This window comes from Mus musculus, chromosome 6 (assembly GCF_000001635.26).
Source record: "Mus musculus strain C57BL/6J chromosome 6, GRCm38.p6 C57BL/6J".
Classification (NCBI taxonomy): domain Eukaryota; kingdom Metazoa; phylum Chordata; class Mammalia; order Rodentia; family Muridae; genus Mus; species Mus musculus.
Window position 1 is genome coordinate 37,880,312 of NC_000072.6, and position 25,500 is coordinate 37,905,811.

The 25,500-nt window shown below is 39.5% G+C and overlaps 1 protein-coding gene across 4 annotated transcripts in view; it reads left to right on the forward strand.

Annotated features, from left to right (window-relative positions):
- Nucleotides 1–25,500, forward strand: part of Trim24 (tripartite motif-containing 24) — a 97,635-nt gene that overhangs the window by 9,501 nt on the left and 62,634 nt on the right. For 3 of the 4 annotated variants that reach the window (NM_145076.4, NM_001272064.1, XM_006505895.3), the window contains exon 2: nt 23,222–23,340. In NM_145076.4, the coding sequence (NP_659542.3) occupies nt 23,222–23,340 (119 nt within the window). Of the gene's footprint in view, nt 1–20,175; nt 20,420–23,221; nt 23,341–25,500 lie in introns of those variants that run through there. The other variant, NM_001272076.1, reaches the window with a different exon arrangement.

Consider the following 25,500-nt stretch of genomic DNA (forward strand, 5'->3'; position numbering starts at 1 on the left):
TCCCACAGGGTATCTCCATGTAGCTCTCTCACTGTTCTGAAACTCACAGAGATCCTCCTACCTCTGCCTCCACATGCTCAGATTAAAGGACCACTATCCAGCTTACATGCAAACTCTTTACTAGTGGATGTGACGGCTCATATCTGTAATACTAGCGTGTGTGAGGCTAAGGCAAGAAGATCAGTCACCACAGATTCAGCCAAGGGCAGCCTGGGCTAGAAGGAACTTACCTCAAATAACTGACCATAAGAAACTTTAACCTGCTATGCAGAGGTTCATTTGACTTCTTAGTATAAAAAGATCACACCTAACAAGCAAGCATGGGACTTTGACCAGGTTTCCAGTCTTAGGAGGCATGGATTTCCTCTTAAGGTTTCCAGTCTTAGGAGGCATGGATTTCCTCTTAAGGAATATGCCTCAAATCCAAACAGAAAGCAGTTGGTTACCCTCATAACAGTCATGCCATTATTGCAGTTGGGCATCTTTCCATGCAGGTTAATATTGCACTTCATACGGCTCATAGCTCCATGAGACCTTTGATTTCCTCACCCACCTCCGAACCCCAAGCATCCTGCGTAGCATTTTCTGGTGTCTGAAAAAGCTAGTCAGAAAAGGAGGAATGCTTGACTTCTCCATGTCTTGGAATCCCAGTGTCTGGTGTCATCAGCAGTAGGGTTTTGTTTTGTTTTGAGACATTGTCTTTCTATGTAGCTCTGACTGTCCTGGAATTCAGTGATTATTCACCTGCCTCTGCCTCCCAAATGCTGGGATTAAAGTGTGTGTACACCACCAAGGCTGGCCTTAGCAATAGAGACTTACCATCTACATTTGGTGTACAACCTAGAGGAAGTGCAAAGTCGTGTATTTGGGGAGGATTTCTATATCAGTGTGTATCTTTGTGGCCCTCTTTGGCATGAGCAGTAGGCTCTCTTAACCACTAAACAATCTCTCAGAACTCTGCACTGAGATTTTTATTTAGATGATTGCTTCTAGGACTAGCATTGACCAGCTATGCAGGTTATCTCCTTTCAGATTCTTTTATGATAATATATTAATATGTATGTATGTATGTATATGTGTATATATACATACATATACATACCTATACATATATACATGTATATATACACACACATACATATTGATTGGTGATTGTTTTGTCTTAATGTATGTCTGCACACATGTATGCTTGATGCCCTTGGAGGCCAGAAGAAGGTGTCAAGATCCCCTGGGGCTGGCATTGTAGACTTTTGTGAGTCCTCCATGTGTGTGCTTGGAATAACATTTACTTGGTCATCACCATTCTTCTCATGAATTTGTGAGTACAAGCATCATGAGTCAAACAGTATCTATTGGCTAAGCAGGTAATTAAGATAGAGAACCACGAATCTAAGGATATATAGCCTAAGCTGGCCTCAAGTTCTTTATCCTTTTGCATCTACCTCCCAAGTGCTGACATAAGAGTATGCCATACTTCAGGATGTCAACTTAAAACAAAGGTAGCAGGAGTAAGGGCTGGAGAGATGGTTCAATGATTTAAGAGTGCTGGCTACTCTTTCATAGGACCTGGGCTCCATTCCCAGGCCCTGTAAAGCCATTCACAGAGGTCTTTAACTCCAGCTGCAGGGGATCTGATGCTACTTGCTGGATTCTGCAGACACTGTGTACATGTGGTACATAGACATGCAGCCAGAACACTCATACACATAAAAGTTCATATTTTAAAAAGTATCAGCAGTAGAAATTACAGATTTATTACCATCATAATCACTTCTCTAGAGCCCTCATCCAAATTGCTTTTCTAAGGCTATTCCTTAAAAAAAATAAGGATAATCGTCTTGACTATCCTTTTGTTTTGAGACAGGGTTCCTCTGTCAGTGACCTGGCCTCACACTTGTAGTTACTCTGCTGTCTTCCAAGTGCTAGGATTACAGGTGAGTCACACCTGTCTCACTGAAAGTTTCTTAATATCCAGTTTTATGTAGGAAGAGTTAAGATTTTTTTCCCCCACTCTGGAATATTAGCTTGGGTAACTAATATCTTAGAGAAATGTTAATTTAACATGGTGGCATGATGTCCAGCTAGAGTAGTAAACTATTAAGAGCTACTTCTAACGACTAAAAAGCACACTTTTGATAGGGGTCAATTTTTTTTCCCTTCTGGGAATAATAAAATACAAGAACTCAGTTTGTGGGTTTTTTTTTTGTTTTGTTTTGTTTTTTGTTTTTTGTTTTGTTTTTTTAGTTTTGCTAGTTTTGTTTAGAAGATTTTGTATTCATTTTAAAATTATGTATATGTGTGAATGTGTACCATGTGTCTGTGGGTGCCTGTGGAGGCCAGAAGAGGCTGTCAGGTCCCTTGGAGCAGGAGTTCCAGGCAGTTGTGAGCTGCTGAGGGGTCCTGGGAACCAAACTCTAAAAGAGCAGCAGGTGCTCTTAACTGAGGAGCCATCTGCTTTTCCAGCCCCATCACTGTTCTCCCACCCAGAGTCTCTGGAATGAATGGCAGGCCACCCTCCCAATTTTGTTAACCGAAAGTCTACAGTATAGGCACAGTTTGGGGGAACTGTCTTGTCTTCTTCAGTTCAAAACGATATCACATTGTCCCTAAAATGTGTATTTATCTCCTCTGACAAAAGGTATTTGTACTCTGTATTGCCAAGCTGATGACTAATGTGCAGTACAGTTAATAAATTTAACTGTATCATTTTTATATCTCACCAGTTTATTTCTTTTCTTAGGATTTCTCTTTTTTTTTTTTTTTTTTAAGATTTAATTATTTAATATTTATTTATTTATTTATTATATGTAAGTACACTGTAGCTGTCCTCAGACACTCCAGAAGAGGGAGTCAGATCTCGTTACGGATGGTTGTGAGCCACCATGTGGTTGCTGGGATTTGAACTCCTGACCTTCGGAAGAGCAGTCGGGTGCTCTTACCCACTGAGCCATCTCACCAGCCCCAGGATTTCTCTTTTTGATCCTTCCTTCCTTCCTTCCTTCCTTCCTTTCTTTCTTTTTTAATTTTTTATTTATTTTAATGTATGAGATATGCTCTGCTGCATACATATCTGCCTGCCTGAAGAGGGCATCAGATCCCCCTGTAGATGGTTGTGAACCACCATGTGGTTGCTGGGAATTGAACTCAGGTCCTCTGGAAGAGCAGTCAGTGCTATTAACCTCTGAGCCATCTCTCCAGCACCAATCCATCATTTTCTTTAGATGTTTCTCTTGTTCAGTTATCTCTGCATTTCTTAGGTAAATATTTTTCTTCTCCTGGAAAGGTAAAAGAAAAATTTTGCCCAACTCTAATTCTGGGTCTTTCATTGACTAGCAGGATATATCTTTCCTAGGGCAAAGTGCTTTTTAGCAATAAAAAAGCATTATCTTTTAAATTAAAAATTTGATGTTTGAAATTCTAAATATGCCTTTAGTATATGAATAAATATGCCTACATTCCCCTTTCTCTTTATACTTTCTCTTTATATAAATTTAAGAGTGATCTTTTAGATTATTAAGGATACTACTATTTATTTTGAAACTCTTAAGTATACCTTAGTATGTGAATAAATATGCCTATATGCCCCTTTCTCTTTATATAAACTTAAGACTGTTGTATATCTTTTAGCTCATTAAAGACACTACTGTTTATTAAGGAAAAACCTACATAGAACCCTTAAAAGAAAGTCATTTTGAATTTCAGACTGCCGTTTGCAAGTGGCTTTTTCTTATCAGCAGACTATCCCAGCCTTACTTCATTGTCTAGACCACTATGGTCTAGAATTCAGAGGTATCCTGAGTGCTGGGATTGAAGGTGTGGGTTGCCACCACCCTGCTCAAATACTTTACCCCATCTCTAAATCATTGTAACTCTTTAGAACATAACAAATTTGAACTGTAGTGGTACTCTGAATTTACTTAAAACCTAAAAAAAAAAAATAACCCATTTTTTGGTAACACCACACCATGAAATCGTTTCTTTTTAAGTTGCTATACAGTTAATACATGATCTGCTCTTCACTTCACAAGGCAGCAGTGGTCAGCAACTCTCTGTGTCTGTGTCCTTGTGTCCTTGAGTGTGAGCATTGCTAATTCTGTTTCTATTTTGTTGATATCTAGATCATCCTGTTTATTCTGTGTAGTTAAAACTGACACCATAGCTAGGCACAAGTTTGCAGCATTTAAAGGTCTGAGTCTGACAAAGTATAGCCTCCCCTTCCTCAATCAACTCCCTAGCTGTTTCCATGGGGCAGGTTTGTGTGTGTGTGTGTGTGTGTGTGTATTGTTCCCTGACATCAACTGTACTGTTGTTTTTCTGCACCTCTATCTTCCTTAGTGTTGTTCATGTCAGCACATGGTTTCAGAAGGTCTTCCTTTCTTCAGGAGATCTTTCCTGAATAATCTTCATTTTGATAGAATCCACAGCTTTCTTCTCTTATGGAAACAAAGACAAAACCTCTTCCCCAAAGCAACACATTTTCTTCCTTCCATTCTGAAATTATGGCATCCCTGTCATATTTCAGTAGTTTTTTCCACAATTCATTGTCTTTTCAGCAGCTGTTGTTTTGCTCATTAGCATTTAAAATATAAATTTAATAAAGTACTATATAATCTATCTCTGGAGAGGGCATTGTTACCTCTTTCTGTTTGTTAAGCATCTCTTAGAGAATGATTAGATCTTTCTACAACTGCTTGTCCTGTGAGATTGTGTTACCTGCCTGTAATGTGCTTTTTGTTGAAGTATGCAAAAAAAATCTTCATTTTATGAGAAATCTATGTCAGCCTTAGTTTGTAGGTATCCCCATAATAGTCCTAACTTCTAGTAAGTGTGTAATTACAGAATCGCCCTTTTCAGAACTTAAACCAGTTACCATTGAACAATTATACAATAAAATGTACATACTTTAATATCCCAAACTCTTTAAAAGGAAACACATTTTCCAAATATCTTTTTTTCCGGGGGGTGGGGTGGTACCTTTTGGGTTACTTCTTGCAGGCAATGTAGTTTTGTTATACAAAGAACAAGTAGGACATTGCCTTACTTCCTTGCCTTGTTGCCAAGTGATAGAAAAAAATCTTCAAACTTTTGCTACTAATATCGTGATTCTTCTGAAATTATGAGACTTCTAACATATTTCTGGTTGATAACTGAGCACTGTCATTATTACGTTGTGCTAGATGTGTTACATAACGGATGATTTTTATTTCTAACTGCTTGCTGAAGGTGAATAAATAAGCTAATTCTAAATGATCTGGAATAAATTCCACAGTTTCTATATGTAAAACAACCCTTTTTGCATATTGAAAATTGGTAACAATACTAGGAGGTCCAGAAAAATTAAATAATACTTTAAGAATGGTATATAGCTCTGGTTTGGGGGGGGGTTGTTTTGTTTTGTTTTAAGATTTTATTTATTTTATCTACATGAGTATACTGTCACTGTCAGATCTTATTACAGATCTCTTTACAGATGGTTGTGAGCCACCATGTGGTTGCTGGGGTTTGAACTCAGGACCTCAGGAAGAGCAGTCAGTGCTCCTAACCACTGAGCTATCTCTCCAGCCCAGCTCTAGTTTTTTGAACTGCATCATAAGGGCTCTGAGTCACTTTATTTTTCCTGACTTAATAACTTGCCTTCCCTGATTTATTTGCATCCATATAGAATGTAGGTGTTCCAGAAATTGGTCTGCCTTTTACTGTATGAGGGAGAATTCAATTAGTTCCTTTTATAAACTGAAGTCTCTTATTTCAGGGATATTTGTTATTAATCTTTCCAAAAAAATTACTGCAAGCTCTTGTCGGTGTTCATTTTCTCCCCCCATCCCCCACCCCCCAATGAGCCAAATTTCAGCATTAGTAAGAGGTACCACAATTTCTGCTGGTTCTACTCCTGGTAACTGATGAACTAACACACTCTCTCATTCTCTCTCTCTCTCTCTCTCTCTCTCAATTTCAGAATCAATTTGGCAACCTTTTCTACACAGGTCTTTTAATTTTTAACTCTGTGAGCTAAAAATATCCGTTCTAAGATATCATCTTCTCTCTATATATAAGAATTCCTATGAGAGAATGAGTAGAAGGCAGAATAACCAACATACAGTCCAGCTTGGGATCCAAGAGACCCACACGTGCATGCCATAGTTCCTTTTCTGTCAGAGCCAATTCTCTTTCAGCCTCAGCTGATAAATAAATTACTTAGCTCTTGAGTAGTTAGTCTAGTTGTGGACTATAGCCAGTTATTATCTCCCAGTAACTTTTGAAAATCATCAAGAGTTTGTTTTAATCTCCCTGGATTTGTACTTTCTGTGGTTGAGTTTTCTGTAAACCTAGCTTATATCCTAGGTAATAAATAGTATCGCCTCTTTGTATTTTTTTCAGGAGCAGCTTGAAATCCCCAGCAAGACATAACTACTTACTTAATCAAATATCATTTCTGAGATTGAAGGTATATTAATCTGTGTTTTCCATTGCTGCAACAAATCACATAACCATAAATTCATGACTGTATTAGTCACATATGGTTTTAATTTTCCTATTTGACCTTCTGGCCCTATGCACTTAGGCCATCTCACACTTTGTTTTACCTGAGATAAAGTTCCAACTCCTTGAAACCGAATATTTACCTCCTGAAGAATCCAGTCTGGAAGCCAAGATTTTGATGAAATTATTGTTACATTTGCTTCTGTGTCTACCATACCTTCAATTTTGATATCATTTATAAATATTTTTAGTTTTGACCTCTGATCTTCTATAAGGGTTTGCTAAAATACTTGTTTTCTGGTCTCCTAAGTTTTCTGTTTGTCTACTAAAGCTGCTCTGACTTTGACATCTGGGCCATTAATGGTTATATCCAGAGCAGTGCTATTTAATTGCTCTGCAGATAAGTTTCTCTTATTTTCCTTAAGTGATTAGTTGTAGCAGTGAATAGTTAATCTGCACTGAGCTCAGCTCACTCTGTACTCCCCTAACTAAGAGCTCTGGATTCACAAATGAAACACACACACACACACACACCACACATCAGCTGAATTTTTAATATGCCTAACTAGCTCAATGTCTGGATACTTCTAAACCTCCCTGCAGCTATCATATACTCCCCTCTCGTGTTCTTGAGTTAATATTTTCTAAATCTATTTTTTATCTTTGGTTTCCCAGACTCAAGCAGGGGAGTGGCCCCTGGGGCCAATTCCCCGGATTCTTACATGTCGATGGGCCTTTAATTCAGATCTCTCTGCTTCCCTGCCATGGTGATTCTCCCTGCTCGTCTTCTCCCTTGGTCCTTTGCCCATGCACTCTACAAGTCGTATCTCCATCTCCTGTATGGGATCCTCAGCATCTGGAAGCAGGGCTTTTGGGAGCTGAATTAAGACAAAGCATTAGAACTAATTTTCATCAATCAGTGATATTTGGGTCCTACCTGATGCCTTTTTTCCCCCCACCCCCTCATGTTTCTTCTTCTTAGCATACTTTAGCATTATTTTTTTGTAGTTTACACTAGCCTGAAACTATATCGCCAAAAATGTTCTCCAGTTGTCTATGTAGTGGAGGATGGCTCTGAACTCCATCTCTTGCCTCCTGTATGCTGAGATTGGTTATGAACACACATGTAGGTGCTACTGTTAAATGCGGAGTCAGCCCTCCAGCTCCACTACCTGCCTGGCACAGCCAGGGAAGCAAAGATTATTAAGGGAGCAGCCAATGTTTCTCTGTCACCTAGACGCTCAAAATTTCAAACTTCTTCCTGTAACTTGCTCCCCTTTTCATGTTTTAATTCTGTATTTTCTCTTTTTTATTGTTTTTTATTCATACATTAATGATACAGGTTAATAGGCTTCTCTTTGATGTCCCCATGCCTACATATATCTTTCATTGGTTTTGGTGATTTTAGCACAGGATCTTGATTGCCCAGGCTAGTCTTGAGAACTGTTGTGTGGATTCAAGTGAATTCTCATCGTGGCCCCCCAAACACCTAAGACTAGCGCTTACTCCCCCATGTCCTGCTCAGGTTTTTGTTATTACTGTTTTTGAGATCTTAGAGCTCTGCTAGCCCAGGCTAGCCTTATTAGACTCCTATGTAGAAGGTGATGACCTTGAACTTCTGAGCCACCTGCCTCTGCCCGGGATGACACCAGTATTACACCCAGTTTTATGTTTCGTTTTGCTGGTTGTGTTTTTTAATGCTTTTTCCAAACACATACATAGTAGGTAGGCATTACTAATGGAGCTAACTTCCCTAGTCTAGCCCTGCATTTTCAATATACACTAAAGAAGTAGTCTTCAGAATGAGATGGGCTAGGAGTTCAACTCAGTGGTAGGGAATTTGTGTAACATGTACACAGCCTGCGTTTGAGCTGTAGTACTTTAGGTATGAGATGATAATAAGTAGATTATCATACTCATGTGAAAAAGAATGCTACATTTCATATATGCTATGATGAGTATCGTGATGATAGGAGTTGAGGCTGCCACAAACTCTAATGGTAGCTTTGTGTGGTTTGGATTAAAAAAAAAATCCTTCATAATATTCAACCTTCCAAGCACTACAGCTGCTCTAAAGTTAGAGACCTTTATATACTGTAGTCCCTTTTGTTTTTTCCAAACACCCAACTATCATTTATATGTGATTGGATAAGTAGGCCTATATAAGTTGATATATATTAAAATGACTTGAAATTTAAGATTTTGGGTAGCCACTTCCAATCCTCTGCCATAAAACCTGTAATCTCAGTTCATACAGAAGTTGCATGTGGAGGCTGCTTACAAAAGTAGGATTGGTAAAGATCTTTTCCCAGTCAGTTGGTTGCTGTTTTGTCTTATTGACAGTGTCCTTTGCTTTACAGAAGCTTTGCAGTTTTATGAGGTCCCATTTGTCGATTCTTGATCTTAGAGCAAAAGCCATTGGTGTTCTGTTCAGGAACTTTTCCCCTGTGCCTATGTGTTCCGAGGCTCTTCCCCACTTTCTTTGCTATTAGGTTTAGAGTATCTGGTTTTATGTGGAGGTCCTTGATCCACTTGGACTTGAGCTTTGTACAGGGACATAAGAATGGATCAATTTGCATTCTTTTACATGTTGATGCCAGTTGAACCAGCACCATTTGCTGTCTTTTTTCCACTGGATGGTTTTAGCTCCTTTGTCAAACATCAAGTGACCATAGGTGTGTGGGTTCATTTCTGGGTCTTTAATTCTATTCCATTGATCTACCTGCCTATCACTATGCCAATACCATGAACTTTTTAAAAACACAATTGCTCTGTAGTACAGCTTGAGGTCAGGGATGCTGATTCCCCCAGAAGTTCTTTTATTGTTGAGAATAGTTTTCACTATCCTGGGTTTTTTGTTACTCCAAATGAATTTGAGAATTCTTCTTTCTAACTCTATGAAGAATTGAGTTGGAATTTTGATAGGGATTACATTGAATCTGTAGATTGCTTCTGACAAGATGGCCATTTTTTACTACATTAATCCTGCCAATCCATAAGTATGGGAGATCTTTCCATCTTCTGAGGTTTTCTTCAATTTCTATGTTTAGTGACTTGAAGTTTTTTTTTTTGTTTTTTGTTGTTTTTGTTTTTTGTTTTTGTTTTTTTTTTTTTTTGGTTTTTCGAGACAGGGTTTCTCTGTATAGCTCTGGCTGTCCTGGAACTCACTTTGTAGACCAGGCTGGCCTCAAACTCAGAAATCCCTCTGCCTCTGCCTCCCAAGTGCTAGGATTAAAGGCGTGCACCACCACCGCCCGTTGAAGTTCTTGTCATACAGATCTTTCACTTGTTTCGTTAGGGTCACACCAAAATACTTTATATTGTTTGTGGCTATTGTGAAGGATGTCTGTTTCCACTAAATTCTTCCTCAGTCTGTTTTTCCTTTGAGTATAGAAAAGCTACTGATTTGTTTGAGTTAATTTTATATCCGGTTACTTTACTAAAGTTCATCAGCTGTAGGAGTTCTTTGGTAGAATTTTTTGGGGTCATTTAAGTATACCATCATATCATCTCCAAACGGTGCTATTTTGATTTCTTCCTTTCCAATTTGTATCCCTTTGACCTCCTTTTGTTGTCTAATTTCTCTCACTAAAACTTTGAGTACTATATTGAATAGGTATGGAGAGAGTGGGCAGCCTTGTCTAGTCCCTGATTTTAGTGAGATTGCTTCAAGTTTATTTTCTCCATTTAGTTTGATGTTGGCTAATTTTTCCCCCCAAGATTTATTTATGTTATTTATATGAGTACACTGTAGCTGTCTTCAAACAAACCAGTAGAGGGCATCAGATCCCATTACAGATGGTTGTGAGCCACCATGTGGTTGCTGGGAATTGAACTCAGGACCTCAGGAAGAGCAGTCAGTGCTCTTAACCATCTCTCCAGCCCTGTTGGCTACTGGTTTGCTGTATATTGCTTTTACTATGTTTAGGTATGGGCCTTGAATTTCTGATCTTCTAAGACTTTTATCATGAAGGGGTTTATTTGTCAAATGCTTTTCCAGAATCTAATGAAATGATCATGTGGGTTTTTTTTTTTCTTTCAGTTTGTTTATCTAGTGGAGTACATTGTTGGATTTCTGTGTATTAAGCTATCCCTGCATCCCTGGGATGAAGCCTACTTGATCATGGTGAATGATATTTTTGATGTGTTCTTGGATTTTGCAAGAATTTGAGTATTTTTATGTTGATGTTCATAAGTGAAATTGGTTTCAAGTTCTCTTTCTTTGTTGAGTCTTTGTGTGGTTTCAGTAGCAGGGTGACAATGGCCATAGAATGAGTTTGGCAGTGTTTCTTCTGTTTATATTTTGTGGAATAGTTTGTGAAATACTGGTATTAGCTCTTCTTTGAATGTCTGGTAGAATTCTGCCCTAAAACCTTCTGGCCTCTTTTGATTGGGAGATGGTTTCTCTTCCTATAGGGACTATGGGACTGTTGAGATAGTTTACCTGAACTTGACTTAATTTTGGTATGTGGTGTCTGTCTAGAAATTCATCCTTTTTTTTTTTTTTTTTTTTTTTTTTTTTTCCCTTCAGATTTTCCAATTTTGTGGAGTACAGGCTTTTGAAGTAAGATCCTAATGATCCTGGAAGGTTTTATTCAATTCCTTCACCTGTTTGGTTGTGTTTTCCTGTAATTCTTTAAGGGATTTTTTAAAATGTTTCCTCTTTAAGGGCTTCTACCTGTTTATCCGTGTTCCTCTATTTCTTTCTTTATTTCTTTTTTTTGTTTGTCTTTGTTTTTGTTTTTCGAGACAGGGCTTCTCTGTATAGCCCTCACTGTCCTGGAGCTCACTCTGTAGACCAGGCTGGCCTCAAACTTAGAAATCCGCCTGCCTCTGCCTCAGGAGTACTGGGATTAAAGGCATGCGCCACCACGCCCGGCTCCTCTATTTCTTTAAGGGAGTTTTTTTATGCTTCTTAAAGTCCTCTATCATCATTATGAGATGTGATTTTTAAATCAAAATCTTGCTTTTCTGGTGTGTTGGGGTATCCAGGGCTTGCTGTGGTGGAACAACTGGTTTCTGATGATGCCAAGTAGCCTTGGTTTCTGTTGCTTATGTTCTTGTACTTGCCTCTCACCATCTGGTTGTCTGTGGTGGTAGTTGGCTTTGCTGTCTCTGACTACGGCTTATCCCTCCTTGCAAGCCTGTGTGTCAGTACTCCTGGGAGACCAGTTCTCTCTGGGAGAAATTTGGGTTATGGAGTGGTGTGGCATAGGGTTAGCTCCAGGATGCAGATGGAAACCGGAAGGATCTTGTTCCCGGCTATTCCTTGGTTTCTGTGTCCTGATAGCTCTGGTGGGTCCCTCTCTTTTAAAATTCCTCTGGCAGGATTTTGAGCAGAAATGGTGGTCTTACCTGTGCTCAAGGTGTATCGGCACTCCTGAGAGACCAGCTCTTTCTTGGTTGTATTTGGATATGGAGCGCTGTGGCACAGGATCAGCTCTTGGCCCATACAGAAACCAGAAGAATCCTGTCCCAGGCTGCTCCTTGGTTCCTGTGTCCTAAGGTCTCCAGGTGGGTCCCTCTTAGCAGAAGCAATCCGTCTTACCTGTGTTCACAGGCTTGTCAGCACTCCTGGGAGACCCACTCTCTCCCTGTAGTATTTGGATGGAGTATGTCAACTCTGGGTGCTGTCTTCTTTAAGGGATATAATTGTTTTGTCTTTAAGTGCTTCTACCTTTTTGATTGTGTATTGAATTTCTTTAAGGAAATTATTTATATCCTTTTTAAAGGCCTCTACCATCTTCATGAGACTGGGATTTGAGGTCGCAGTGTTTTTCTTTAGGTGTGTTAGGATATACAGGGCTTGCTGTAGTAGGAGAGGTGGGTTCAGATGGTGTCATATTGTATGGGCTTCTGTTGATTATGTTCTTTCGACATCTCTGTTGCTGGTTGGCCTGAATGTTCTGAGTTGGATTGAGCCTCCCAGGAGGAATGTCTCAGGTTTGAGCAGACCTCCTGGGAGTCAGACAGTTGTGGGGTAAAGGGGGAGTGCTGCTCAGTGCCTGCTGCTGGTGCAGGTGGGAACCAGAAGGAAGATAGAGTTCCAGCTAGGCAGGGTAGAGCCCAAAACTGCTAGGCTTGCTGGGGTCCTTGCTGGTGGGGGTGTTGAGGTGGGGAGGTGGGGGTGTGTCCCTTGTATGTGTTGGGTTAGAGCCTGGCTCTTGGGAGGCAGGCACTGCTGTGGTGTGGGACTCTTCTCCTCTCTCCCACCATTGTCATCGTTGTCTTCGCCTTCTTCGCCTTCTTTCTTCTTCTTCTTCTTCTTCTTTTTTCTTCTTCTTTCTTCTTCTTCTTCTTCTTCTTCTTCTTCTTCTTCTTCTTCTTCTTCTTCTTCTTCTTCTTCTTCTTCTTCTTCTTTCTTCTTCTTCTTCTTCTTCCTTCTTCTTCTTCTTCTTCTTCTTCTTCTTCTTCTTCTTCTTCTTCTTCTTCTTCTTCTTCTTCTTCTTCTTCTTCCTCCTCCACCTCCACCTCCTCCTCCTCTTCCTCCTCCTCCTCCTCCATTCTGTGAGCAGATGACCTGGTGCTTTGGCTCATACAATCTTTCTGCTCCCTCTTCTCAGTATTTACTGAGCCCTAGTTTTAGGGATTGTAATAGACATTGGTGTTGGGCCCATTTGGATTACTTTTAAAGGAAGAGGCAGTTGTATGTTTGTGTAATCTCTTTTGTTTGGGTAGTTTAGAACACCACGCTACCTTGAAGAGGTAGAGTTTAGAATCTATTCTCTCTTTTCTATCTCCTTCTCTTCTCCCTTCCTGTTTCTCCCTCTCCCCCCAAAAGCTTTCAACTATGTTACACTGGCTGGCCTTGTACTCACCAAGGTCATCCACCTCTGACTCTCAAGTGATCAGTTTGAAATGGCATTAAAGGCTTTAATGAATATATCTATTAAAATTTACTGTACTAAGAGAACTACTTTTTACCTTTTGGGCAGCAATCCAAAAGTTTATCAGCATGCTCTATCTGAAACTTTGTGAAACTAGATAGCACGCATTTACAGTGAAGGTGCATTTGACAGTTTTTGAAATGTTGGTGATCCTTTTATCTTTGACCCACAAACCCAATTCTAGGAGTCTATTTTAAAAGCACTCTGCTACGGGTCTAAAGTGGTATGTAGACAGTTACTCACTGTGTCTTCTGTAATACAGAAGATTAAAAGTAAGCCATTAGAGATGTTGTATACAGGGATCCTATCACCCAGTGTGTGTGTGTGTGTGTGTGTGTGTGTGTGTGTGTGTCTGAGGGAATAACAAATCAGATCTACTGTATATTTAATGATGTGAAATGAGTCACCCTAATACTGTATGCGAACAGGAGCAAGCTGCAGGGTAGTATATATAGTAGGTAGCTACTTTTTGTGTAAGAAAAATACTTTTTAAAACAAAATTTAAATATTTGTAAACTAGAAAATGTTTAACAAAATGGTTTAATAAACAAAGTAATGAAAATAGTTACCTAAAGGGAAATAAAGTTAGGGCGTGAAAAGATGATGAGGAAAGAAGTTTGACCTTTGAACTCAGCCAATATTTTACATATTCATGCACATTTTTTTTCCTTTTTCTTTTTTTTCTTTTTGGTTTTTCGAGACAGGGTTTCTCTGTGTAGCCCTGGCTGTCCTGGAACTCTGTAGTCCAGGCTGGCCTCAAACTCAGAAATCCGCCTGCCTCAGCCTCCCGAGTGATGAGATTAAAGGCGTGCACTACCATGCCCGGACACAAGTTTTTATCAGCATAGAAAGTAAAGTCTAAAAGTAAATGATTTTAGGAAACTTAAAGTTTGCTGAGTTGGTAGCATATCATTGGATTTTACTGTCAGGTTTGTAATAGCAGACTTACTTATCACAGTATTTTTCAAATAGTACAATTTATTCAATATTTAAAAACAATCACTCAGTTTAGGATCTCTCTTCCATGTTTTTATTACCTTTTCTGCCCCCCCCCCCCACCATTGTGTGTGTGTGTGGGGGGGGGGGGAGGAATGTCTCCTGTAGTCTAGGCTAGCCTTGCATTATAGATCCTCCTGGTTGCTAGGATTATGGGCCTGTGCCATATGCCTCGCTCGCTGACTGGAAGGTTTTGAGGGGTAGCAAGTGGAGCGGGGATCTTGCTTTCTCTTGTCTTCTGGCCTCCTTTGTTGTGCATAAGAGTCTTGCCTTTTTTTTTTTTTCCATGATAATTTATTCCTTTTGATTTCAGTTTTTGCATATTACATATTTTTCATTCTCTCTTGGATTCACTCATCCTGGAAATTTTTCAGAATTATTTCATTTCTTCAGAATTCTTGCCCATTATATTTTCTTTCTGAAATTCTGGCTAAAGACTTGTTCTGTATTCTATGTGTATTTATCTCTGGAGTTTTGTTCTACCCCATTGTTTCCAATACTTTTAATTATATGTTTATATGTGTGTCTGAGTGTGGGTTTATGCACATGAGTGCAGTGTCAGTGGAGGCCAGAAGAGGGCATTGGTCACTTGTTGTGAGCTGCCTGTTGTGCGTGTGGGAAACTGGAGTCAGAGCTTCTGGAAGGGCAAGTAGGGCGTGCTCTTGACCAAGGAGGCTTGAATGTCACTGAGCTACATTACTGAAGTTATAGTTATGGAGACATAAAGTGCGAGTCCTTCAAATTAATTTTCTAAATTATTGTTCAGGTAGAAATACACACACACACACACACACACACACACACACATATATATATATATATATCATTAATTTAAAAATCATCCTTTAACCATGAGTTATTTGGAAATATGTATGTTAGTATTCCTGCTCAAATTGAAGGAATCCTAGGACTTGGGAGTCCAGGAACCACACAACTCTGAGGTGGGACAGCATCCTAATGAACGGGTATCCTGAGACATGGGAGCCCAGGAACCACACATCTTTGAGAGCAAGCCTCCTCAGCAGAGGCGCATCAGCCCCAGGGAGCTGTTACAGTGTAATAGCTAGGCCTCACTGCTCCTTTTCAGCATTGCAGCTCATAGGAGGGCATCTCCAACTGAGCTAAGGAGGGGAGGAGCCTCAGCCCTGCTCCAGTCTTAGCTTCCTGGCTTCTTGCCATCAGTCACACTAGGCAGCAAAAAAGACTTATTGAGAGGGACAAATCCAGGGTTGGCTGCCTCTCCCAGAAGACAACATGGAACAGAACTGTACTGAGGGCTTATATAGAGTTTCTTTGTGTGTGTGTGTGTGTGTGTGTGTGTGTGTGTGTGTGTGTGTTTAGGTGGGGGGTGGATTTCCAGGGTGAGGATTGGTGGGATTTCAAGTCCTAAGCGCAGGGATTCGTGGATTTTCCTGTTCAGAGATTAGTGGGTTTTTTTTTTTTCTTGTAGGGCAAGGCCTTGTCAGAGCCATTAGGGGATTCTGGGGGTTAGTGCTTGGCTGCTGGAGCTTCTCAGGCAGGGACCTGGTCACTTTCCTGCCTTGAGAGTGTTACACAGTATGCAAAGTTTGCAAAGGGAGTTTCCCAGCTGCTGGAGTGTGAATAGCCAACAGTTATATTCTAAGATGAATTCATTTTGATGATGACGCAGGCTGTATGTTTCAGTTTATTTTACTTTACTGTGTGTAAGTATTTGGCCTTTGCATGCATGTGTGCTTGAACTCTGTGCACGCTGCTGGGAGCCAAACCAGGACCTCTGGAAGAAGAACTTTTAACCACTGTGCCTGCCATCTCTCCAACTCTATAATTCTTTGAAAACATGTTTTACTGTTTAGCATGTATTACATCTTGATGACTTTACATTCACACTTAAATTTACATTCTGCTAGTGTGGGGTGACAATAAATGTCATTGTATCAAGTTATTTAACTTAAGTCTTTTTAATTAGATATTTTCTTCATTTACATTTCAAATGCTATATCCTTTCCTAGTTTCCTCTCCAAAAGTCCCTTATACCCTCCCCACACCCTGCTCCCCAACCCACCCACTCCCACTTCCTGGCCCTGGCATATATCCCCCCCCCCCCCCCCGTACTGGGGCATATAATAGCAAGACCAAGGGCCTCTCCTCCCATTGATGGCAAAGTAGGCCATCCTCTGCTACATATGCAGCTAGAGACACAAGCTCTGGGGATACTGGTTAGTTCATATTACTATTCCTCCTATAGGGTTGCAGACCCCTTTAGCTCCTTGGGTACTTTCTCTAGCTCCTTCATTGGGGGCCCTGTGTTCCATCCAATAGATGACTGTCAGCATTCACTTCTGTATTTGCCAGGCACTGGCATAGCCTCACAAGAGAGAGCTATATCAGGGTCCTTTCAGCAAAATCTTGCTGGCATATGCAATAGTGTCTGGGTTTAGTGGTTTTAACTCAAGTCTTATTGCTGATTGCAGGTTCTTAAAGAATTGACCCCTTTTATGACTAGACAGTAACTCTGACTGTCCAGGAACTCACTCTGTAGACCAGGATGGTCCTGAACTCAGAGATCCACCTACCTCTTCCTTCCTAGCACTGGAATTAAAGGCAAGCTTGATCCCTCCATCCCCTGCTAGACAGTACTTTCTGATGACAATCCTTGTTGTATAGTCTACTGTGTATGACATTATGGTAAATTACACTAGTTTTTTTAGGAGATTTGTTTGTTTGTTTTTCCTTGTGCAGAAGCCTGGTTACTATTTTAGCTTGCTACATCTTCTACTGCATTTTTATTACTTACTTACGTAAATTCAGTGAGACAGAACAACACAGATTACATGATGGAGGTTTATTATAAGAAGATATAAAAGGGCCAGCAGAAGTTAACTATTCACTGCCAACCAGCCCCTCAAAGCTTAGGAAAGCAGTCCAAGGTAGATGAAGTCTTGTTTGTATACTGCTGGGAAGGAATTATAGAAAACAAGCAGGTACCCTGAGTATATAACCCAGTGGCAGTATTATTCATTGGACTTAAAACATTGAGGGATATGTTGTTTCCAAGACAACAGGAACAGAGATCTGCATGTTCCAGTCAGCCCCTCATTTCAAGATGTTGCAGCCCTAATACAGAGAATTAGAAATGAGAAAGAAAGAAGTATAAAATTTCTGAATAACTTGTCCCTAATGTATGTATGAATGTATAGTGTGTGTGTGTGTGTGTGTGTAGGGGGTGCTGATGGTGTGTAGCTCAGCAGCAGAGCACTTGGGTGGCATGTGTGAGGCCCTGGATCCAATCCCTAGCATCTTAGGAAAATAGTATAGGAGCTGGAGAGAGAGCTCAGCAGAGAGCACTTGCTACTCTTGCAGTTCCTAGCACCTATGCATTAGCTCACAACTATCTGTAACTGCAGTTCCAGAGGATCTGATAGCCTCTTCTGGCCTCTGCGCACATTACACATGTGATGCACATACATATGTGCAGGCAAAGTACTAATACACATAAAATAAAAATATTAATTTTTCTAAAGGGTGTTCTGTTGATATTATGTGAGTCTTTTGATAGCACATGATTTATTCCATTAACAGATGGAATACAGTGATGATACCATTAAATTATACCAGTGGTTTATAGTCATCTAGTGTACCTAAATATATTGTGTTGTTAACAGCCTAACAATACATTTCTCAGCATATCCCCAGCACTTTCATATGGTGTGTGTATGTGTGGAAGGGCGTAGGGGGTGTGTGGGTGTTGGTAGCAAGCCATTAATGGTATGACTGACTAAGTACAGATCACTGATTTATACTCTATACATTAACTCACTTTTCTCCATAGATGTCAGAATTTATGTCTTGACTAGGATCTGTCTGATCATTTACCTCATGTCACTTGATCAGATGCATGTAAATAGACCTTAAATCCACATTCCTTTCATAGAAATGAACAAGGTTATGCATGCTAACCATTCTAAGTTATAAACTCTGCATTAATAGAAGATAAGACTAAAAAGGCTAAAAGTGGGATATCAAGTCATGCATCTTAGAATCCAGAAGATTAAAACATTTAAGTTTAGATGGGCAATGAACAAAACATTTAAAGAGTTGTTTTTGTTAGAGAATACAGAAAAAACAAAAGAACATTTGTAGCGTTAGTAAGTTATAAGCAAGTAGTTTCTTGTTTAATTTGTTTCTGAAATATAGTCTGCATTCTTTGTGTTATGAATTGGTAAAAAGAAACAGTTTGTATTATTTACTTTATGATTTCTCTAAAGTGACTCCTTCCTTGCCTGTGTGGCTTCAAATGACTCCTTAAAAATAATTTAAAAAAAATCTTGTGTTCCAAATTATTCCTACTCTTCTAGGATGGTGTATGTAATAAAGACCTATTTCAGTTAGGCATTGGTTATATTTACTGTATGGTATGAAATGTCTTGGCTTTTTGTTAGGTTTTGGTTTGTTTGCCTATTTTTTGTACTGAAATAACTATGATTTGGGAATGAAATTGAGGGAGAAGTTCAAATTTGGGTTCTAACCACCCCCAAGTTGGGGAGGATAACAAAGATAAGGCCATGTTGGTTCTTTTGATAAAAGCCAGTTGATTTTAATGAGAAGATAAGGATATAATGCACACCTTCCAAGGTTCCAGCGCAGCTTAGACCTTCATATACATTACTTATTCTCAACGTAATCCTACCGTGAATTTTCTGATAAACATGGAACACTTAGCACAGTAACTGGAACACAGCAAGTTGTAGCCGCCAGTGTGATAGTTCAGTGTTACTGTTTTACAGAAAACAGATTTTTTTAAAGGTGATTAGGAGCTATAAACAATAAAGAGGGTTAATGTAGGTCAATGTGGTATATATGGCTTTAAAACCAATGCTGAGTTTGCTTTTGTTATTGTTAAATGTTTTTGTTGTTGTTGTTTTGGTTTTGTTTTGGTTTTTGTTTGTTTTGTTTCTGTTTTGTGCTGGGTATTGAACCCAGAACCTTATGGCATGTTCTACCAGTGAGGTATGACCCTTACTATAGTATCTGTCTATTTAAGTACTTTCCATCCTAGCACCCAGGATTCAGACCATAAACTTCTTTCAGAGTATGGGACTATGAGTAAATCATAGTAACTCTGAATATACTAGAACTGCTATGGGGAAGGTTAGAATCCTTGGGCTCATACAGAAGCTAACAAGTCTTTGACTTGGATAAGGTCTCTTTCTTGGGGCTTGGAAGGTTTTTATTTACTTCAGGAAAGAGTTTGAATGTCTTTGAAGGACCCTGCTTCCTTTTTCTAGCCATAGCCATTATTATAAGTTTTTTGTTACTCATTATTAGGCTTTTCTTCTAGATTTATTAGTTCTGTGTGCTTTCTTGAATTTTCATTTTGATGTAGTTGATTTCTTTGTTTCATAATATGTGTTCATTTTGCTGCTGTCTAGCTATCTATTATTTGAATGTGGCACACAAGCGTATTGCTACTGTATAGACATTTAGATTGTTATAAAGGTTTTTTATGTAAAACACTACTGGCATTCTTAGAACATGTCTCTAGATGGTAAAGTATGATTTTTTTAACTGTGATTTTTTAATTATGGATCACAGATATGTGCTTTGTACAAAGGGAGTTGTTGTACATGTACATCACTCATCTGTTTCATCAGCAAGTAGGAACCAAGAGAAAGCAGTCAGGATCATAAAACTTCCTCCCAGAACACACCGCTCATGAGCCTTTGACCTCACTGGACACACCCCTCATGACTCTATGACCTCACTTGGACACACTCCTCATGACTCTATGACCTCACTGGACACACCCCTGTAGATTCTAGAACCTCACAAGGACCTATCATGCAGTCTCACCACTTGGTAGTTGTACTTTGGAGACCCAGCCTTTAACAGGGGCACCTTGGGGGCCACTAGCTATTCAACTATGGCAGATATTTTTGATTACACTTTTATCGGTGGGTGTGGAGATGCTTGTCCCACATGCGCATGTGGAAGTCAGAGGATAACTTGGAAAAGTCAGTTCTTTCCATCCTGTGTTCGTCCCATGGATAAAACTGCTGTCACTGGTGATGAGCAAGGTACCTTATCCACTATCCACCGAGCCGTCTCAGCAGCCAAATTCTAAAGTGGATGTTTTGCTTAAGACAGGATCTCAGTACGTAGCCCTTGGCTGTCCTGGAAGTTACTTTGTAGACCAGGATGTCTTTCAGGGATCATCTGCCTACTGGGATAAAAGGCAGGCATTTGCATGCCTGGCCAATTTAAAATTTTTAATCTACTCATAATTTTAGGGGCCAGGTAAATTAGGAATTTAATCATGTCCTTTTTCCTGAATGATAATTAGTAGCCACCCCAGCAACTTGAAGAGTTCATCTGTTTTCCTGCTAGTTTCTAGTTCCACATTGATTATATATATATGTTTCTGGTGTACATATTCATTTCTGTTTTTGCTTACTTTTACAAAAATACCATATTATTTACCTATGGCTTAGTGGTCATTATTTAATAGACATGGTCTGCCATCAAAATGCTAGTAAGAATTAGAAACATCCTTGAATATATAGCTGTATTGAAAGGTTTTCTTCATTATTTAGAGGTTTTGTTTGTTTTATAATACAACATTTTCTCAGCAGTGATCTCTCTTATCTCATAAAATTTACTCTTAAGTACTTAATAGTTATTATAAAAGTTTTTTTTAATTTAAATTTATATCATTTTCTTCCCTCCCTTTCCTCCCTCCAGTCTTTCCCATGTATACCTCCCATACTCCCTCTTGAAATCATAGCCTCTCTTTTCTTTAGTATATATTATGCCTAAATATGTAAATAAACCTGCTCAGTCCATTTAGTGTTTGTTACTTGTATGTATATTATTTCAGGGCTGACCACTTGGAATTAGATAGCCAATTAAGGGGATTCATCCCCAGGGGAAAACTTATTTCTCCTCCCTCAGCATTCCTTAATTGCCTATGTTATCCCACTTCTCTCTTAGCATGTCTATTAAGGCTGGACTACTCCAGATCTTGTTGAGACAGTCATATTATTGTGCTTTGTCATTTCCAGCAGGACCATTCTCACAGCAAATTTTCTGGCCCTTTAGCTCATACAGTCTTTGTGCCCACTCTACCCTGAGTCTTGGCCATGCACCCCATGATCACTTGTGGTCTCCCAGGTGGTGTTAAGAGGGTTTCTTGGATGAGGGGTAAGAGCTACATTTATCTGAGGGTGCTGGGATAAATACTTAGAGTGTAGTTTAGAATTGTGCTGGTTTAATAAAGTGATGGTGGTGTGTTCTCCTTTAAAATCCATGACCTCACCCATCCCTAGCTTTTGTTGGATAATCATCAGCTCTTGTGGAGGAACATAGTCCAAGTGGTAAAAAAACAAGACAGACAAAACAAAACAAAACAAAACGGAACTTAAAATTTGTATTTGCTTCAGTGTTGAGGATCAGACTTAGATCATTACGTATGTGAGATCTCAGATGGATTTTTAAAATATTTTTAAAATTTGTGTCTGTGTGTGTGTTGCCTACATGTGTGTCTGTACACCATTTATGTGCAGTGCCCACTAAGCCCAGTTCCCGAGAAACCGGTGTTACAGATGGTTGTGAATAGCCACGTGGGTGCTAGGAGTCGTACTTAGGACCCCTGGAAGAGCAGCCAGTGTTTTAAACTGCTGAACCATCTCTCCAGCTCTAGGATTTTTTTTTTAATGTACAGAGATAAAATTGGCCTATGGATTTCTTTGTATTTGTTCTTAATGCATTTCGCTTTATAAATGTGTATTTGTATCAATCACTTTCCATTGCTATGATAAAATACCAGGTAGAAACAGTTGAGGGAGGAAGAAGCCCATGCTTACAGATGTTTGAGTCCTCTGCTTTGTTGATTCTGGGCCCATGGTAACTAACACAGGGAGTGTTTAGAGGAGACTGTTCTCTTCATGCAGTCAGGAAGTAGTAGAGGGTCTGGGAACCAAATAGGATTTTCAAGACCTGTCTCTACTGACCTATTTCCTTTAACTAGCTCTTCCCTCCTAAAATTTCTAAAGCTCCCCAAAATGGTACAGCCGCTAAGCCTTCAGGGGACATTTCACATTCAAACCATGAGCATCTGTGTACCTTGCTGAAGTTTTTTTTGTTTTTGTTTGTTTGTTTTGTTTTTCGAGACAGGGTTTCTCTGTGTAGCCCTGGCTGTCCTGGAACCCACTTTGTAGACCAGGCTGGCCTCGAACTCAGAAATCCGCCTGCTTCTGCCTCCCATGTGCTGGGATTAAAGACATGCGCCACCACCACCCGGCCGTTGCTGAAGTTTTGATCAGTGCTTTGTATATATTATATGTATGTCTGAGAAAGAACTTTTCCCCATAGAAACAGTTTGCATCTATTCAAGAAAACATTAAAAATAAATATTTCTAAATAGCTTGAGGAGCCTTTAAAGAGAGATGTTTGGGATTCCTATAATTCTGATTCTGTAGGTTTGGAGAGATCCAGAGTTTCTTGTTCTATAGAAAACATGGGACATTGGGTGCATGGTGACTGACTCATCAAGACCTGATCTCAAATACACAAAGAACACAAAACTACTTAGGTTTGGAAAACAGTGATAAAGAGGTTGCTGATCAGTAAGAACAGAAGCCATTGGGTGTGTGACTTAAAATTCAAAGGGCTTGTACAACATTTAGTGTATCTAGTATATATAAAATTAATATATATATATACACACACACACACCACACACACACAGAGATTCCTTATGAATTTAGAAAGAAGGATATGAACTTTAAAAGATTAGAAACTAAAACCCCAAACTGTTACAGTGTAAATGAGATGTGGAGTCCTCAGTATGTTAAACTTCAAATTCATTTTGTCTTTCCCAGTTGGAGTCATTCGATGCCCAGTTTGCAGTCAAGAGTGTGCTGAGAGACACATCATAGACAACTTTTTTGTGAAGGACACCACTGAAGTTCCTAGTAGTACAGTAGAAAAGTCTAATCAGGTAAGTGTAAATTCAGGCCTTCACTGCCCATGATGAAGTAGCTTAAATGCTGAAGGAATTTGTATAAATAGCCAAACTTCAGAACATTAATATACAAAGTTACATCATTTTTAAGTGTACGAATGATAGTGAATAGTTGAGCTTAGGAATAAACAGTGCCAAAGTAGAGCCTCTGATTTTATCATTATATTTCTGTATGCTAGAAACACTATGCTGTATTTAGTATTTCTTTGTACTGAGTTACTAGGTGTTGAAATTGTTACTTTAGACTCCTTTTTAAAAAAGATTTATCTTTATGTGTATTAGTGTTTTTTTCTGGTAAGATTACTGTGTGTGTGTGTAATGCTTGTGGAGGCCAGAAGAGGGCATCACAGCCGCTGGAACTGGAGGTAAAGGCAATAGTGAATTCCTTGAAGGGTGTTAAGAGTTCCAGGTCTTCTGCAAGAGCTAGTGAGCCATCTCTCCAGCCCCAGCCTCCTTGATCAGTAAGATTTCTACATTTTAACAATCATTTTTAGTGTGTGCATATATCTACATACTTGATGGCTATAAATAAATCCGAGAACAACTTGGTGAAGTTGGTTTTCTAATGTTTTTCTGTGTATTCTGGGAACCAATCTAAGGTCATTAGGCTTGCACTGACAGGTAGGAAACAGCATTACATTCTGAGCTGTCTCTCATCCCCAGGGCTTTACGTATTTAAGAAAGTCCTGCTCATGGTATTGCTCTGAAAGCTTTGTTTAGTAGCATTGTCCAAGGTGCCTATATACTCTACCTCTATCATGTTATAGCCCTGCTAAGGTGAATTCTCTTGCATGTGCTAAATAGAAAATTTGTATGCATACAACTTTTGGTTCATTGTCTCATAGACAGTTCCTTTTCTTTATAACAGAAGATCGGGGAAAGAACTAAATCTAGTTAGAAAGCAGTTAATTTTGTCTATTGTATGATTGGTTTCTGTGCTTTCTTCCCACTTCTTTCATTTTCATTTTTGTTTGTACCAGTGGGATTTAGGGCTCGTGTTACTTATAAAAGAACAAATACTAATTAAAATTTGGTTGTTTTAACCGTGTCCACATTGCTCTCCAAAGGCCAAACTGGGCTTGCTTCAGGGATAAACTATTTCCTTGTGAAACCAGCTTTAAATAAAGGATTGGCTGTGGGTTACCTCAGGTGTAGTATGTATTGTGCAGGAAACCCTGGGCTCCTGGCCTTTTCTAGGGGTGATAATCCAGAAACTGGTTGTGGAAACTACAGTGTGATCAGCTGCGTCTCTAGGCCTCGAGGAGGTGCTTTTTTCCTACATTGCTGCTTGGTTTTTGGGTTTTGGTTTTGTTTGTTTGGTTGGTTTGGTGGTGGTTGTTGTTGTTGTTGTTGTTGGTTTGCAGCAGGTTCTTGCAGTGCTGCCCAGGGTGACCTTGAACTCACACTCCTCTTGCTTCTCTCCCAGGATGACCGGTATTACCATATCTTGCATCTTATATTTTGTTTCATTTACCAGAGATCTGGAACAGTGCATATGAGCCGTTCCTCACTCCTTCTTGTAGCTTCAGTGGAAGATTAGAAATTTAAGTGACATCCTTATAGACATGATAGTTGAACATAAGGATATCCCTAGATCTAGCCTAAACCTACAGCATTAACATTACAGGAAGAGAAGTGGCCAATGGGATCCCAAGTGGCGTTGGGAAAGCAAAGAGGCCTGCCAGATACAAGTGATTCCTAGCACCGGCAAGCACTGACCAGCCGTGTGAGGAAAGGGAAGATGATAAGCCTTAAGAAAGACAGGGTTTTGGTTCCTGGAAATACCAGATATTTGGCAATTTGACAACTTCTGTTTGTTTGATTTGTTTGTTTGTTTGTTTGTTTGTTTCCAACTACAAAGGTAGTTAGTATGCCACTGTCTTCACCGTTCCACCAGCTATATACGTCTACTAGATAGATATACCACGTCCTGTGCCCAGTGCACTCTCCATGCTTGCTCTACTTTGTAAATCTCCCATCCTGTTCTCTTCCTCACTTCTGCTAAACCCCTATACAAATTGCCTTGTGTAGGAATACTTTCCACTTCCTTAATCTGTTCTTTGTATTGCAGTAATAATGCTTTTAAGAATATAAGTCTGCCCATGCCTTTCTTAGTCTTTCTCTTGAGACCAAGAT